Source organism: Nerophis lumbriciformis, linkage group LG13, assembly GCF_033978685.3.
Source record: "Nerophis lumbriciformis linkage group LG13, RoL_Nlum_v2.1, whole genome shotgun sequence".
NCBI classification, from domain to species: domain Eukaryota; kingdom Metazoa; phylum Chordata; class Actinopteri; order Syngnathiformes; family Syngnathidae; genus Nerophis; species Nerophis lumbriciformis.
In genome coordinates, this window is record NC_084560.2 from 22,087,914 (window position 1) to 22,102,222 (window position 14,309).

Consider the following 14,309-nt stretch of genomic DNA (forward strand, 5'->3'; position numbering starts at 1 on the left):
TTCTAAGAATTTAGCTAATAATTTTAACGAGATACCAAAAAATATTTCCCACCCCTAAACAGATGGGGTCGCTGAAGCGCTGACGTACTAAGAGTTGAACAGCAGTTAAGTGAGCGAAGGAATTTTGTTGACATGGCTGCAAGGCGTGGAAGTGTGCAAAAGTTGAAGTTGTTGCACTCAAAGTTCAAAGTTCACAGTAAAAAAGTGCCGTTGCTTGCGAGAAAAGATGGCGAACTATTCGCATATTTCTGGAACTGCTGTTGGCTTGATTACGCTTCAAAATCCTCCTGTAAATGCACTAAGGTGAGTTAAGAACTATTCTGTGTTGGACAGGTTGACTATTTATCTGAAGATTGCAGTGTTTCTTTGATAGTCTCTTTAGAGCATTCTTTTTCTTTTTTTAATTAATCAATCCAACAACATAATACCCAATAATACAATAATAATCCAATTCCAAAACCAAACCCAAACCCGGCCCAGCAACATTCAGAATAGTAACACACAAACATGACACAAAACAATGCAAAGGAAGTCAAACAAAAATGAATAATATCAACAACAGTATCAATATTAAAAAGAATTCCAACATAGCAGTGATTAGAAATCCCTCACTGACATTATCATCACAGCCATTTATAAAAAATACAAACATTTAAAAAAATGAATAGTGCATCACATCTCATAAGTTTGACAATACATTGTGTCCAATATTTGTATTTTTAATAGTTAAAACAAATTTAGACAATTGATCCAATATTCCAATATATGACTCATTGTTATCTAAACTAAATGCTTTTTTTTTTTACTAATAGCATCTCCATAGCTTGTGTATACCAGTCAGTATGAGTTGAACTATCAACATTTATCCATTTTTTTTTTAGTATTACCCTTTTTGTTATGATGCATATTGAAAGAAATGCATGTTTACTCTTTGATGACAAGTTACTAAATTGATGCAGATCCCCAAGAATACAAGTTTGCAGTGTCATTAGGATGTTTATATTTACAAATGGGATTGCTTCTTTTGTCGTTTGCAAAGTTTTGATTTGTATTGTCTGGGCATGTTGAGTCCAACAATATTTAATTGTTCTTAATTTTGCAGTAGCACTAAGTGTCAAATATGTTCCTACATTACCTCATTATTGTACTAATTTACTTAATTGTCTTCACTTATCCCAGGCACCTTGCAAACTTCCTGCATACGTTTACTCAAGTTTTCTTTCTTAAAGACTGTAAAAAACAACAACTTAACAATCACATCAAAATAAAATGTGCATGTGTGTTGTACAGTGCAGCAGTACGTCAAGGCATTGTGGACACGGTGAAGAGGGCCCTCGGTGACCCTAAGGTCAAGTCTATTGTCATATGTGGTCAGAATGGAATCTTCTGTGGGGGTACATGCTTCTTCCTTGACGTCTATCACATGTTGAGTCACTATTTAAATGAAGGAATGGTTCCTATTTGCAAAAAAATACTATATGACAAGCTTGATGCAGCCAATTCATGACAATATTGGTGTTTCTTTAATATGCAGAGACCCTGTTTATATATATATATATTTTAATTAACAGGAGCAGATATCAGGGAATTTGGGAACCCCATGCGTGGGCCTCCACTGGTGCCAATGATCCATGCCATAGAAGCTGCAGACAAGCCGGTGGTTGCGGCCATAGAGGGGATCGCCCTGGGCGGAGGGCTAGAGTTGGCGCTTGGCTGTCACTATCGAATAGCACACACCAAGGTTAGTTAAATGTGTCTCCACCAAAGTCTCGATGTATCCGAGGAATATATCATACTCAGTCATATCACTGAAGTCAAGTCAATTAAAGCCAAACAACAACAGAAGTTGTCCCTTTACATATATTAGTATTAAAAAAAAAAATCATGATGATGAAAAGATTTGACCGAGTTGTTGCTGTTAATTGGTTTTGGACATGACTGGGATAAATTACTTTTTGCAAAGCAGAAATAATTAATTATTAATCAAATACATTCATAGCTAAAGCATAAAAAGCTTGCTTACAACCTTCTAAATACAGTTTTCAACATTATGAAAGCTCTCTACACATGAAATGACACATTTCACATAGGATGACAGGGGATGCAAAACAATAACAATACTGAAATAAACTGCAACAAAAAACAGTGCAATACATGAATTGATTTACGTGGACTCCGACTTAAACAAGTTGAAAAACGTATTCGGGTGTTACCATTTAGTGGTCAATATACGGAATATGTACTGTACTGTGCAATATACTAATAAAAGTTTAAATCAATCAAAAACATTTTCATAACATGGTCACTACTGCCTTGTTTCTCTTGTTATATTCTTATTTTTACTGTTATATTTGTATTCTTATTGTTGCTTTTTTATTTTTATTCTTATTGTAATATTTTCCATTTTATTTCCATATATACCCCCATTATTTCCTTTTTAAATTCGATCTCAATTCTGTACACTGCTGCTGGAATTTTAATTTTCCTGAGGGAACTCTACTGAAGGAATCAATAAAGTACTATCTATCCATCTATTTTAGTCACCTTAACAATCTGTTGTATAGCAATGTTGCCTGAGCCAATCAGGGGCCACGATACTGAACAGTGCGCTGATTAGTTTGGTCTCTTCTAGTGGCTGATTACTGTGGTGTTAATATTTTGAGTTTATTTTTAGCCATGTGCTTTAAAGAATGTGCTTTAAAAATTAATTTAAAAAACATCTGCAATGTGGTGAAGCCGCATTATTTGGAGCGTGATTGATTGATTGATTGAGACTTTTATTAGTAGATTGCACAGTGAAGTACATATTCCGTACAATTGACCACTAAATGGTAACACTCGGATAAGTTTTTCAACTTGTTTAAATCGGGGTCCGCTTAAATTGATTCATGATACAGATATATACTATCATATATACTATCATCATAATACAGTCATCACACAAGATAATCATCCAGGTGTATACATTGAATTATTTACAATTCGGGGGGTGGAGAGGGGGGGGGGGGGTGAGGTTTGGTTGTTATCATCAGTCATCAACAATTGAGAACAGAAAAATGGATATTGAAACAGTGTAGGTCTGACTTGGTAGGATATGTACAGCAAGTAGTGGACATAGAGAGAGAGAGAGATCAGAAGCCATAAGAAAAATATCTACATTTGATTGTTTACATTTGATTATTAACAATCTGGGGAGGGTGTTAGTTTAGGGTTGAAGTTGCCTGGAGGTGTACTTTTATTGCGGTTTTGAAGGAGGATAGAGATGCCCTTTCTTTTATACCTGTTGAGAGCGCATTCCACATTGATGTGGCATAGAAAGAGAATGAGTTAAGACCTTTGTTAGATCGGAATCTGGGTTTAACGTGGTTAGTGGAGCTCCCCCTGGTGTTGTGGTTATGGCGGTCATTTACGTTAAGGAAGTAGTTTGCATGTACTTCGTGATTTGGCAAGGTTGTATATAGTGTAGTTTTATTATTTAGAACACACACTTTTTGTATTTTTAATTGATTAAACTCCCTATCTGGGCTCAATTCCAGGCCAAGCTGGGGCTTCCGGAGGTGACTTTGGGTCTGCTGCCAGCTGCAGGGGGTACCCAGCGCTTGCCAAGGCTGACTGGACTACCGGCTGCTTTAGACCTCATCACAACAGGTAACAACAATGGCTTTTCTAGGCCTGGACTTTACACTTCACACATCACTTATTATCTATAGTGTACTCAGACGACCAGCAGAGGTCAGCCTGTATCCTGGGTTTAAAGGTACACTAATGCCAAAGAGCTTCAATAATTTTCATTTGTCTTTGGAGCATTCCTGTTTGTTTCAATACAATTTAGAAACTAATCAAAGACTAATTAAATCAAATAATAAAATGAAGATTGAAATGTATTTTAAACAGAACTGCTGATGCTTCTCCACCAATAATCTTAATGTGTTGCATGTCAATCATGTACTGGATGCTTAAAGCTGTCATGTGTTGTTGCCACAGGTCGTCACATCACCGCTGCTGAAGCGCTCAAATTGGGAATAGTGGATCAGGTTATTGATCATAATACCGTGGATGCGGCTGTCAAGTTTGCGCTCGGTGTTGCAGGTGAGACAAAAGCAAACCACTGACATGTATGTCACCCGGGGATCGATAAACGTTCCCGTTGGCTGCTTTAAAAAAACTAAATCAATGGGGGATAAAGCTTATCTCACATATTTGAGAGATGGTGACATCCAGAATCGTTGATGCACAAGTAGTGAAAAAGAAGGGGGATGTGTAACTATGGCTATGAATGTTTGATAGCTGTGTGAGATGTGCTCTGATGTATTCTCTGCCTTTGCTCTATTATTCAAAAGGGTCAAAAGGGATAAACATTCTTAGAGTATTCATCATGAAAGTTGTTTAATTAGTTAGTTAGCCATTAATGTCTGAATCAGACTCACAAATACGCTGGTTACTGTTCTATGGCTACACACTGAAAGAGTCATTGGCATCTTACTGAAATGCAGACTTAGAGACTTAGACTTCCTTTTGTTGTCATTCAAATTTGAACTTTACAGTACAGATAAGAACAAAATTCCGTTGCATTAGCTCGTTGTAGAGCAGGATAAAAGAGCAATAATGTGCAGATATAAATAAATAGATTACTGTACAGATAAATATATTGCACTTTTTCATATGCATCCACGTTTATGGATGTATCTTATATTGTCTTTATATGCCAGCGAGTTAATCCGTTTTTGGGGGGGAATTGAGGAAATTATTTTGATGCGTTCAAGAGTCTGATGGCCTGAGGGAAGCTGTTACAGAACCTGGAGGTTCTGCTACGGAGGCTGCGGAACCTCTTTCTAGAGTCCAGCAGTGAAAACAGTCCTTGGTGGAGGTGGGAGGAGTCGCTACAGATTTTCTGAGCCCTGGTCAGGCAGCGGCTTTTTTTAATACAATTGTAATTTAATGAATTGCTAATTTAATACAAACAAATAGTCATGATAATAATAATATGGTAATATAAGTATTTAAATAAATTAATGCCTCCTCTCTAACAAAGACTTTGTAATAAATGTAATGTAATAAATCATAACAAATACCGGTATCTTGTACTCTGGGCAGTTTAGTCAACAATGCATCTACTGTTAGAGAAAATATAGCAGTGGTGTGCCGTCAGGGCCAGCAAGGCCTTCTCTGCTGGCCTTGCATAAATCATGATCATTAATTAATAAAAGTACATTTTATTTTTAATTGACTTTCCATAAATATATACAAGTATTCATCATATTCTCTTCATGTCATATTAGGCTCCAGTGTTGCTGTTTTTAAGTTAGAGCTTTTATCCAATCAGAATTCAGCGAGCTTGTTGCCAGCGCTGTATGAATTCTGCCGGAGGCCTTCTGACCCAACATTAGCGCCGGCTGTGCAGTTTAACGAACGGAGGACATTCGGTTAACAGACAGTTGCGATAGCCGATCAGATCACGAGTTGTTGATAGTAGCCTTACGTTGAACGTGACTGTGATTGGATACTCACTCGTCACTCCCAGGTATCCAATCAGAAGTTGTGATTTACGAAAGCAGAAAGTGGCACCGAAGCCATACCCGGCCAGCGGAGAAATCAGCGGCACTCACTTTTTTAACCAACAAAGTAGCAGAGTAAAACGTTGATTAGGTGGTAGATATAACGGTTTGCCTGCCACTTCCACTCTAATCAACCAACTACTAGTGGTATTGTGAGTTCAAATATATTTTTTCACATTCAATATATTTTTTACAATTATTTTTGTTTTGACAGCACCACGTCCGATGCGGATGCGGTAATGTGATTTTTAAATGCGCCAAAAAATAGCCCTTTTTGTACACAAGTGACAAATTGAGTTGATTCAATGACCAGTAGTGCGCAAGTGTGTTTCTATATAGTATTTTACAAGCCGTGGTCATGTGGCAACATTAATTATGGTATTTTGAGAGGTATTTATTGAAGTCGGACTAAGTAGGACATCTCTGAAGGCATAGGTGGGAAACGCACAGCCCGCCACTGAAATATAGTACTTCCACTACTGTTGGACTTACAAAACAACATTTTATTTGTACAATAATTCAGGAAAACATTTACAAAACTTTTTTTAAAAGATTAAGCAAAACACATTTTCTTTACCTACCAGTGTAAACCAAACTAACATGAAGCCAGAGCTAGCGTTCTACTAGCTTCATTTAGCTTAGCTTAATTTAGGTTGAAGATTTAAAAAATTGAGGACACCGCAGCTCTTTTTAGTGTCCTAAAAGAATCTCAGTTTTCAAAAAGCCTAGTTGTATTTTGGAAATAGTGACAAAAAAAGACACATTTGATTACATTATGATTACAATTAAAAACATTATTCTTGCCCGCCATGTGTTAAGCTAGCTAGCTACAGTAGCTAATTGTAACGGCTAAGTAATACTCAAACACTGGCTTTCTATCCGAGTACTCAAGTGTTTTTTTCCCCTCTAAATAAAAAAAATAGTTCATATAATGTACATTGTTTTTATCGTATGAAATGAACAAAATATATGTTTCAACAAATTTAACTATAGCTTCCTGTGCAGAGACAGATACTTGTGTTTGACCATTTTGCTTATAGTTCTTAGAATCTTCTGTAATGCCAATTTTGTGTCAAAGTATAACCTTCTTTTACATGATGCATCCCAAGATGACTTTGAGTTTGTTAGATGAAAATGAGGTTCAGAGTGAGTCATGCAAGCAAAACGAGACGCGAGTCAACCAAACTGAAACCTTTGGATGGATGCTCCCGTCTTGAGTTAATTGGCGGGTTTGCTAAACGGTGACAAGGGGCGCCCCGCCGGTTGCTAAATAAAAAGCCGCCGCCAGTGAGCCTACCAAGTGGAGCGTCCCAGTGTCGGACTAAAACAGTGTGCAGTGTGCTGAAGCGTTTGCACGTGTTCCTCCCTGGCCCCATTGATGGGATTAAATGTTTTCGCACAGTGGTTTGCAACATCTGCCCGTTACATCTGTCAGGACAAGCAGGCGTCCCTCTCGCTGCAGGACAAATCCATCGAAACAGCTAAGCCATTTACAGATTAATGGATGGATATAGTAAAGTGTCTTGGGGTCATAACGCATCCCCACACGAGCATTGGGTTTGCACTGTGGACATGATGTATATGTTCAGATGGCAAATAACCCGAGTCCTGAAATATGGTTACAAACTTCATTTCATTGTTTATTGGACCAAATTTGAGCCGGTGGATTGGATAGCGGTCCTTTAATCTACGCCACGCTGACCCATTTTCTGGATCTCAGTGTAATTCAGTGGCGCTGTGAAGGATTCTGTCTTGTGTAATCATATCAGGGGAGACAGGAATGGGAATTAAGTTGAGAATTTTTACCCTGGGGGCATTTGTATTTCTGACCAATTGAAATGACTGCAGACGGCAGATACTGTGGTCTAAATCGAGTCTTTGCCAGCACCTTCTCCAGGAAATTTGCCTCCGAGTTAGGTGACGCTGGAAAAGATAGTACAGTAGAAATTGGGGCGTAATTCTTAGACTGAATCCCTGTTTTTGGGATATTTTAACAGTAAATCCAAACTTTTTCAAATTGTGGACCGCATACAAGATTAAAAAAGGCTAAAAGAAAACTAAAATAGAATTGATTTTATTCATTGCACTTTATGGAAATAAGGAAAATTCCACGGTCGGCGTGTAACATTTATGTATCGTATTTTCCGGACTATAGGGCGCACCGGATTATAAGGTGCACTGCCGATGAATGGTCTATTTTCGATCTTTTTTCATATAAAAGGAGCACCGGATTATAGGGCGCATTAAAGGAGTCATATTATTATTATTTTTTTCTAAATATAAAACACTTCCTTGTGGTCTACCTAACATGTAATGGTGGTTCTTTGGTGAAAATGTTGCATGATGACAGATCATCTTCAAGCCGCTTTCTGACAGTCGCTTCCGGATGCGCCATTTTGTGGGCAGTCTTATTTACGTGGCTCACCTTCGGCAGCGTCTTCTCCCCGTCATCTTCGTTGTAGCGGTGTAGCGTGCAAGGACGGGAGTGGAAGAAGTGTCAAAAGATGGAGCTAATTGTATTAATGACATTCAGACTTTACTTCAATCAATAATGGAGCAGCATCTCCTCATCCGGAAGCAACAACAAGGCCGGAAATGTGTCCCTTGAAAAAACATCCGACCGGAACTCTAAAAACTAAAGTTCCTTGGGTGTGTAATGTAAACTCACTACACCGGTATGTTTTAGTGCTTTCATGGCGAGTTTACTGACAGATATAAGTAAGAACTTTACACTACTTTATATTAGAAATGGCAACCGCGGCGGATGAATGTCACATAACAAGAAGATAGAGAAAAAGAAGAAGCCTATCGACTACGGCGTCGGTACGGACTACAAAGGCGGACGCGCACAATTTTTCAAGATTTATGCAGATCCCAAATACAGATCAGCAGGTACCAGAAGGTAAGAAAAGTTGCTTTTGCATAATATTGCGAAACAAAACGCCAGATATGTGTTACCTTATACACACGCCATAATAATACTTGTATGTTTAATGCTTCGACAATCCACCAAGCAAAGCGGCTTCATAGCTTACCAAAGTCGTACTAAAACATTTTGATAGATTTTTGAGCGCCGTGTGTAATGTTCTATATTTTCAATGATATTGATATATCAGTGATATTGCCATCATAGTGCAGCCTACACTTATCTCTTATGTTTGACTGCCATCTACTGGTCACACTTATCATTACACCATGTACCAAATTAAATTGCTTCGAGGTCGGTGAGCAAAACCAGAATTATTCCGTACATTAGGCGCACCGGGTTATTAGGCGCACTGTCGAGTTTTGAGAAGAAAAAAAGATTTTAAGTGCGCCTTATAGTCCGGAAAATACAGTACAAGAGAACTTAATAAAAATGTAATAAAGGAGTTAAAGTAATACAATGGAAGTAGGGTAATCAATCAGTCAAACTTAATTATACAGCACTTCATGCACTAGTAAGTTGCAACACAAAGTGCTTTATACTAGAAAATAAAATGCACACACAGCACTATTGACAACTACGAGTGAGCCTCATTGGAGAATAACTTAAAATTAAAATCCTCTAAAAATACTATAAAATATATATTTAAAATATATCTACAAAAACTATACGAATAACGAATAAATAAAAACAAAAATCAGTGAGATGCTATCAAAAATATTATCAAATAAAATATCAAATTACAGAATAGAAATTAAGAACCTAAGAAGAGGGTTATATAATGTGTATAATGTAAAGCACATTGGGGGCCACTCCACGTGTATTAAAGTGCTATATAAATACAGACCATTTACCATGACCATTTTACCAATATGCAAAAAAATGGTATACATTTAAGGAAAAAAAACAGCATGTGTGTCAGTTTTGTGTTGTTAGTATCAAAAGTAAAAGTTTTTCTTGTTATCACATTTTTAGTCATTTATTTCATTTTTTTGAATTACTGCAGGCTGGATTTCCATTCTTTAGTTGCACAAACAATACCTAGCCAGTTTACACAAAACTTTCTAGAGGGATGGCAGATGGGCCAAGGCATGAAAGAATATAATTTTGGTGAAGATCTGCAAAAGGTTTCCAAACAAGAGTTTTTTAGATTCGAATCAAAGGATTAATCCACCCCCTAGAATCAGAATGGTAGTTCCCCCTCCCTCATCTATCCATTGCTGGCCTGCACTCTAGCACATTTATGCACACCATCACTTCATGATGCAACATTGTACAAAACCCAAAACCAGTGAAGTTGGCACATTGTGTAAATGGTAAATAAAAACAGAGTACAATGATCCTTTTCAACTTATATTCAATTGAATAGACTGCAAAGACAAGATATTTAATGTTTGAACTGAGAAACTTTAAAAACTTTTTTTTAATGCAAATAATCATTAACTTAGAATATAATGGCAGCAACACATTGCAAAAAAGTTGGCACAGGGGCATTTTTACCACTGTGTTACATGGCCTTTCCTTTTAACAACACTATGTAAATGTTTGGGAACTGAGGAGACCCATTTTTGAAGCTTTGCAGGTGGAATTTTTTCCATTTCTAGTAGCCGCACTCTTTTACTATGAAGCCACGCTGTTGTAACATGTGGCTTTGCATTGTCTTGTTGAAATAAGCAGGGGCGTCCATGATAACGTTGCTTGGATGGCAACATATGTTGCTCCAAAACCTATATGTACCTTTCAGCATTAATGGTGTTTTCACAGATGTGTAAGTTACCCATGCCTTGGGCACTAATACACCCCGATACCGTCACAGATGCTGGCTTTTGAACATTGCGCCTCGAACAAACCGGGTGGTTCTTTTTCTCTTTGTTCTGGAGGACACAACGTCCACAGATTCCAAAAACAATTTGAAATGTGGACTCGTCAGACCACAGAACACTTTTCCACTTTGCATCAGTCCATCTTAGATGAGCTCGGGCCCAGCAAAGCCGCCGGCGTTTCTGGGTGTTGTTGATAAATGGCTGTTTAAAAAACACACTTCTTTCGTTGTTTCTCTTTCAGAGCACACGCTGGACGCTCGCCGAATCAGCACCCGTCCATGCCCTTGCCCTCCCCATTTGGATGCTCTGTTTGAGGAGGCTATGCTCAGGGTGCGCCAGAGCACCCGTGGATCCATAGCGCCAGTGGCTTGTGTCCAGGCCCTGCAGGCAGCCGCCACCTTGCCCTACACTCGGGGGATGGAGAGGGAAAAAGAGCTGATGGCCACATTATTCACCTCTGGCCAGGCTCGGGCTCTGCAATACAGTTTCTTTGCTCAGAAAGCTGTCGCCAAGTGGAGCATGCCGAGTGGAGCTCGCTGGGACAACAGCAAGCCAAGGCCCATTCGCAAAACAGCTGTTATTGGTAAGACTGTTAGTCACTAATTCTGCCTACGTCAATATATTTAACAGTCAAGGTAATCCTAATTAATGAATCAGTACCTTTTTCTATTCATTTTATATAGAAGAGAACACTGAAAAAGATACATGTATATACATACATATGTACATATATGTATATATATGTATAGTATACATACCTGTATAGCAGATTCTATGAGGTACTCGGCATGGCAGAGTATTATACTATTTTTATTCTACACTTCCGTCAGTGTACTGTTAAATACGATTTGTCTCAACCACGTGCCAAAAAGTAAAATAAAGAGGCTCCGTTATTCTAACATCTGTATTTAATGACTTTTTTACAGTTTCCCACGGTACTATTTTGAAGTGGAAAACTTGCCTGTGCATAGAACGTGCTATGTAAACAAAGTTTGACTGATTAATTAGGGATAAATACCATCAACAGTAGTTAGTAGTTAGTAGGTAATAGTAGTAGTTTCAGCCCTCCCAGTAGTACAAGAGAATGGACTGTGTCCTCTCTGCAGTTGAACATTCTGGACATCAAAGCACTGCAGCTTGTGCATTAAAATTCCAGGCTTTGAAAAAAGCATTTTTGAAGGTAGTCTAGTATTGATACCTTTTTAAAAGGTGGTCCTCAGCAATATAGAAAAAAATGGAGGAGTTGTGATTTTTCTCGATCAAAAGTCACTAAAATGTCCTTTTTAATGTTTGGTCTTGAAGGTCTCGGCACAATGGGGAGAGGCATCACAGTCTCCCTTGTTCAGGCGGGCTTGTCTGTGGTTGCTGTGGAGGCCCAGGAGAAGCAACTGATGGACTCCAAGCAGGCTATATCAGGTATGCTGCAGCGGGGGGCCAAGAGGCGAGGGGTGGCTCCCCCACTTGACATGGTCACTTACAGCCAAAACCTGGAGGCCGCAGCGGATGTTGACCTGGTCATCGAAGCTGTGTTTGAGGACACGGTCCTGAAGAAGAAAGTCTTCCAGCAGCTCTCTGCTGTGTGTAAACCAAACACAATCCTGTGCACCAACACGTCCGGCATAGACGTAGACCTCATCGCCTCTCAGAGCCCCCACCCGGAGCTAGTGGTCGGGATGCATTTCTTTGCCCCGGCACATGTCATGAAACTGCTGGAGGTGGTGTGTGGATCACGCTCCTCTCCCGAAGCTGTGGCCACCGCCATGAGTCTGGGAAAGAAAATGGGCAAAGTCGGCGTGGCTGTGGGTAACTGCCCTGGTTTTGTCGGGAACCGCATGCTGAAGCCATACTTGGAGCAAGGGTTTTTTCTGTTGGAGGAGGGAGCCACGCCTGAGTTGGTAGATGGAGCACTGGAGGAGTTTGGTTTCGCCATGGGGCTCTTCAGAATGTCTGACCTCTCTGGGCTTGATGTCGGCTGGAGGATTAGGAAGGAAGAGGGTCTGGTGCAGCCTGGTGCAACAACGGGGCCGGGAGCCAGAGTCCGACATGGTCACAGGTACAGTCCTCTTGGAGATCTGCTCTGTGCGCACGGACGATTCGGCCAGAAGATAGGCCGCGGATGGTATAAGTATGACAACCGGCATGAAGCAAGGTTCGACCCATGGGTGCAACACTTCCTGGAAGAGTATCGATCCCAACATGGCCTGGTAGCGCGCCGAATAGACCGCCAGGAGGTGCTGGAACGCTGCTTGTATAGCCTCATCAACGAGGGCTTTCGTATCCTTGAGGAAGGAATAGCCGCCGGACCCGAAGACATCGATGTCATCTATGTTTTCGGCTATGGCTGGCCTAAGCACCGCGGTGGTCCCATGTTCTACGCCAGCATGGTGGGCTTGACCAAAGTTGTGGAGAGGCTGGAGCACTTCCACCAGGCTCACCCCGATGTGCCTTACCTGCAGCCGTGCGGGCTACTTCGTAGGCTGGTGGCCAGCGGCAGTCCACCCGTGCACAAGTGGAGGGGAATCATCAAAAAGACTCACAGCCATCTTTAAATCTGCGGGATTTCATAATTTCCTCCGAAAAAAATCACTTTTCAATCACCTAATAAGACTGATTTTCTGTACATCATACATACAATCTTAATAACATGATTTGTAATGTCTACAAATGGCTTTATTTTCTCATGTAGTGGTGGGAGCTGTTCATTTACTCAACCGCAGAGAACACCAGGCTTCTGTTAATGGTGAGGATTTTTTTTGTATGCACGCCTTTAGTTATGAAAATGTTCATGATTTTGTTAAGTAACTTTCACAAATAAAAAAATATTGTGTTTGTTCTACATGGAATAATCCTACTCTAAATTATTTCTGTCCAACAAACCGATAACAAAATATTTATTCATCTAGATGGACTCGTCATCCTATACCGTCTTTCTTTTTTTGCCGCCCAAACCCTAAATGTTTTCTTGTTGAACTACTTACAGTGATGTTACGGAATAATACACATTTTTCTTAAGCTTTACAGATACCACTTCAACTGTGCAAGTCTTACTGTAAAAGCTGTCTCCGGTATATGGCACATATTGGCATCAGTCATGGTACAAGTGGTGCCACTTGACATTTTTTTGGGAAGTGCAAAAACATGGTGCAATATAATTCACTTCACATAATTCACATAGTTTTTTTTAAAATAATTTAAAGGTTTTATAGAATAATAAATTAACATCATATTAAGAATGCTAATGATGCATGTGTTCGGAAATGGATGATTGATATAAACATTTTAGAATAATACATGTCATGGAAAGATATTTGGAAAAATGCCAATAAGATGCATTACCGAGGATGTCGTTGTGGCTTGTGCAGCCCTTTGAGACACTTGTGATTTAGGGCTATATAAATAAACATTGATTGATTGAATGATTGATTCAAAATAAACTGAGTCAATTTAACATCCTGAATAGATTGTATTTTACACCCTCTCAGTTGTTTAAAACGGGTGCAGTAAATAGCAAGTTATGTATTAAGTGTCAGGCAGCTGAAGGAACTCTAATTCATTTACTGTGGTAATGTCAGAAAAAAAAGAGTTGTGGTTTTTTGTGAGCATTGCCTTGTTTGCCCATCCTAGGCCACCGTAGGTTTAAAAAAAAAGTTAAACTACCACTGATAGTCACACACACTAGGTGTGGTGAAATTACCCTCTGCGATTGATCTATCCCCTGGGAGGTGAGGAGAGCAGTGAGCAGCAGCGGTGGCCACGCTCGGGAATCATTTTGGTGATTTAACCCCCGATTCCAACCCTTGATGATGAGTGCCAAGCAGGGAGGTAATGGGTCCCATTTTTAAAGTCTTTGGTATGACTCGGCCGGCGTTTGAACTCACGACCTACCAATCTCAGGGCGGACACTCTAGTCTAACCACAAGGCCACTGAGCAGGTGAGGGGCCGGCGTCACGAGAGTTGTTCATGTTAGCCAAGTTAGCTCACGTGTATTGAACTGGGGACTGAAA

General features: G+C 39.6%; 1 protein-coding gene across 2 annotated transcripts; it reads left to right on the forward strand.

Moving 5' to 3' along the window:
• The first annotated feature begins 105 nt into the window (after positions 1-105).
• ehhadh (enoyl-CoA, hydratase/3-hydroxyacyl CoA dehydrogenase) lies at positions 106-13,140 on the forward strand. Of its 2 annotated transcripts, XM_061970618.2 has the most exons (7): positions 106-303; positions 1,291-1,394; positions 1,572-1,741; positions 3,537-3,648; positions 3,985-4,089; positions 10,546-10,887; positions 11,607-13,140. In XM_061970618.2, exons 1-7 carry the CDS (start codon positions 227-229, stop codon positions 12,851-12,853), a joined length of 2,157 nt encoding a protein of 718 aa, XP_061826602.1. In that variant the 5' UTR covers positions 106-226; the 3' UTR covers positions 12,854-13,140. The 2 variants fall into 2 exon arrangements, with proteins under 2 accessions (XP_061826602.1, XP_061826603.1); XM_061970619.1 differs by lacking the exon at positions 1,291-1,394 and having other exon boundaries at positions 175-303.
• The last annotated feature ends 1,169 nt before the right edge of the window (positions 13,141-14,309 follow it).

Excerpts from the sequence above, each read along its gene's own strand:
- ehhadh (XM_061970618.2), top strand. The coding sequence starts at position 227 with ATGGCGAACTATTCGCATATTTCTGGAACTGCTGTTGGCTTGATTACG. Across the intron at positions 3,649-3,984 it reads TTTAGACCTCATCACAACAG|GTCGTCACATCACCGCTGCT; the intron begins GTAACAACAATG and ends TTGTTGCCACAG. Across the intron at positions 10,888-11,606 it reads TCGCAAAACAGCTGTTATTG|GTCTCGGCACAATGGGGAGA; the intron begins GTAAGACTGTTA and ends TTGGTCTTGAAG.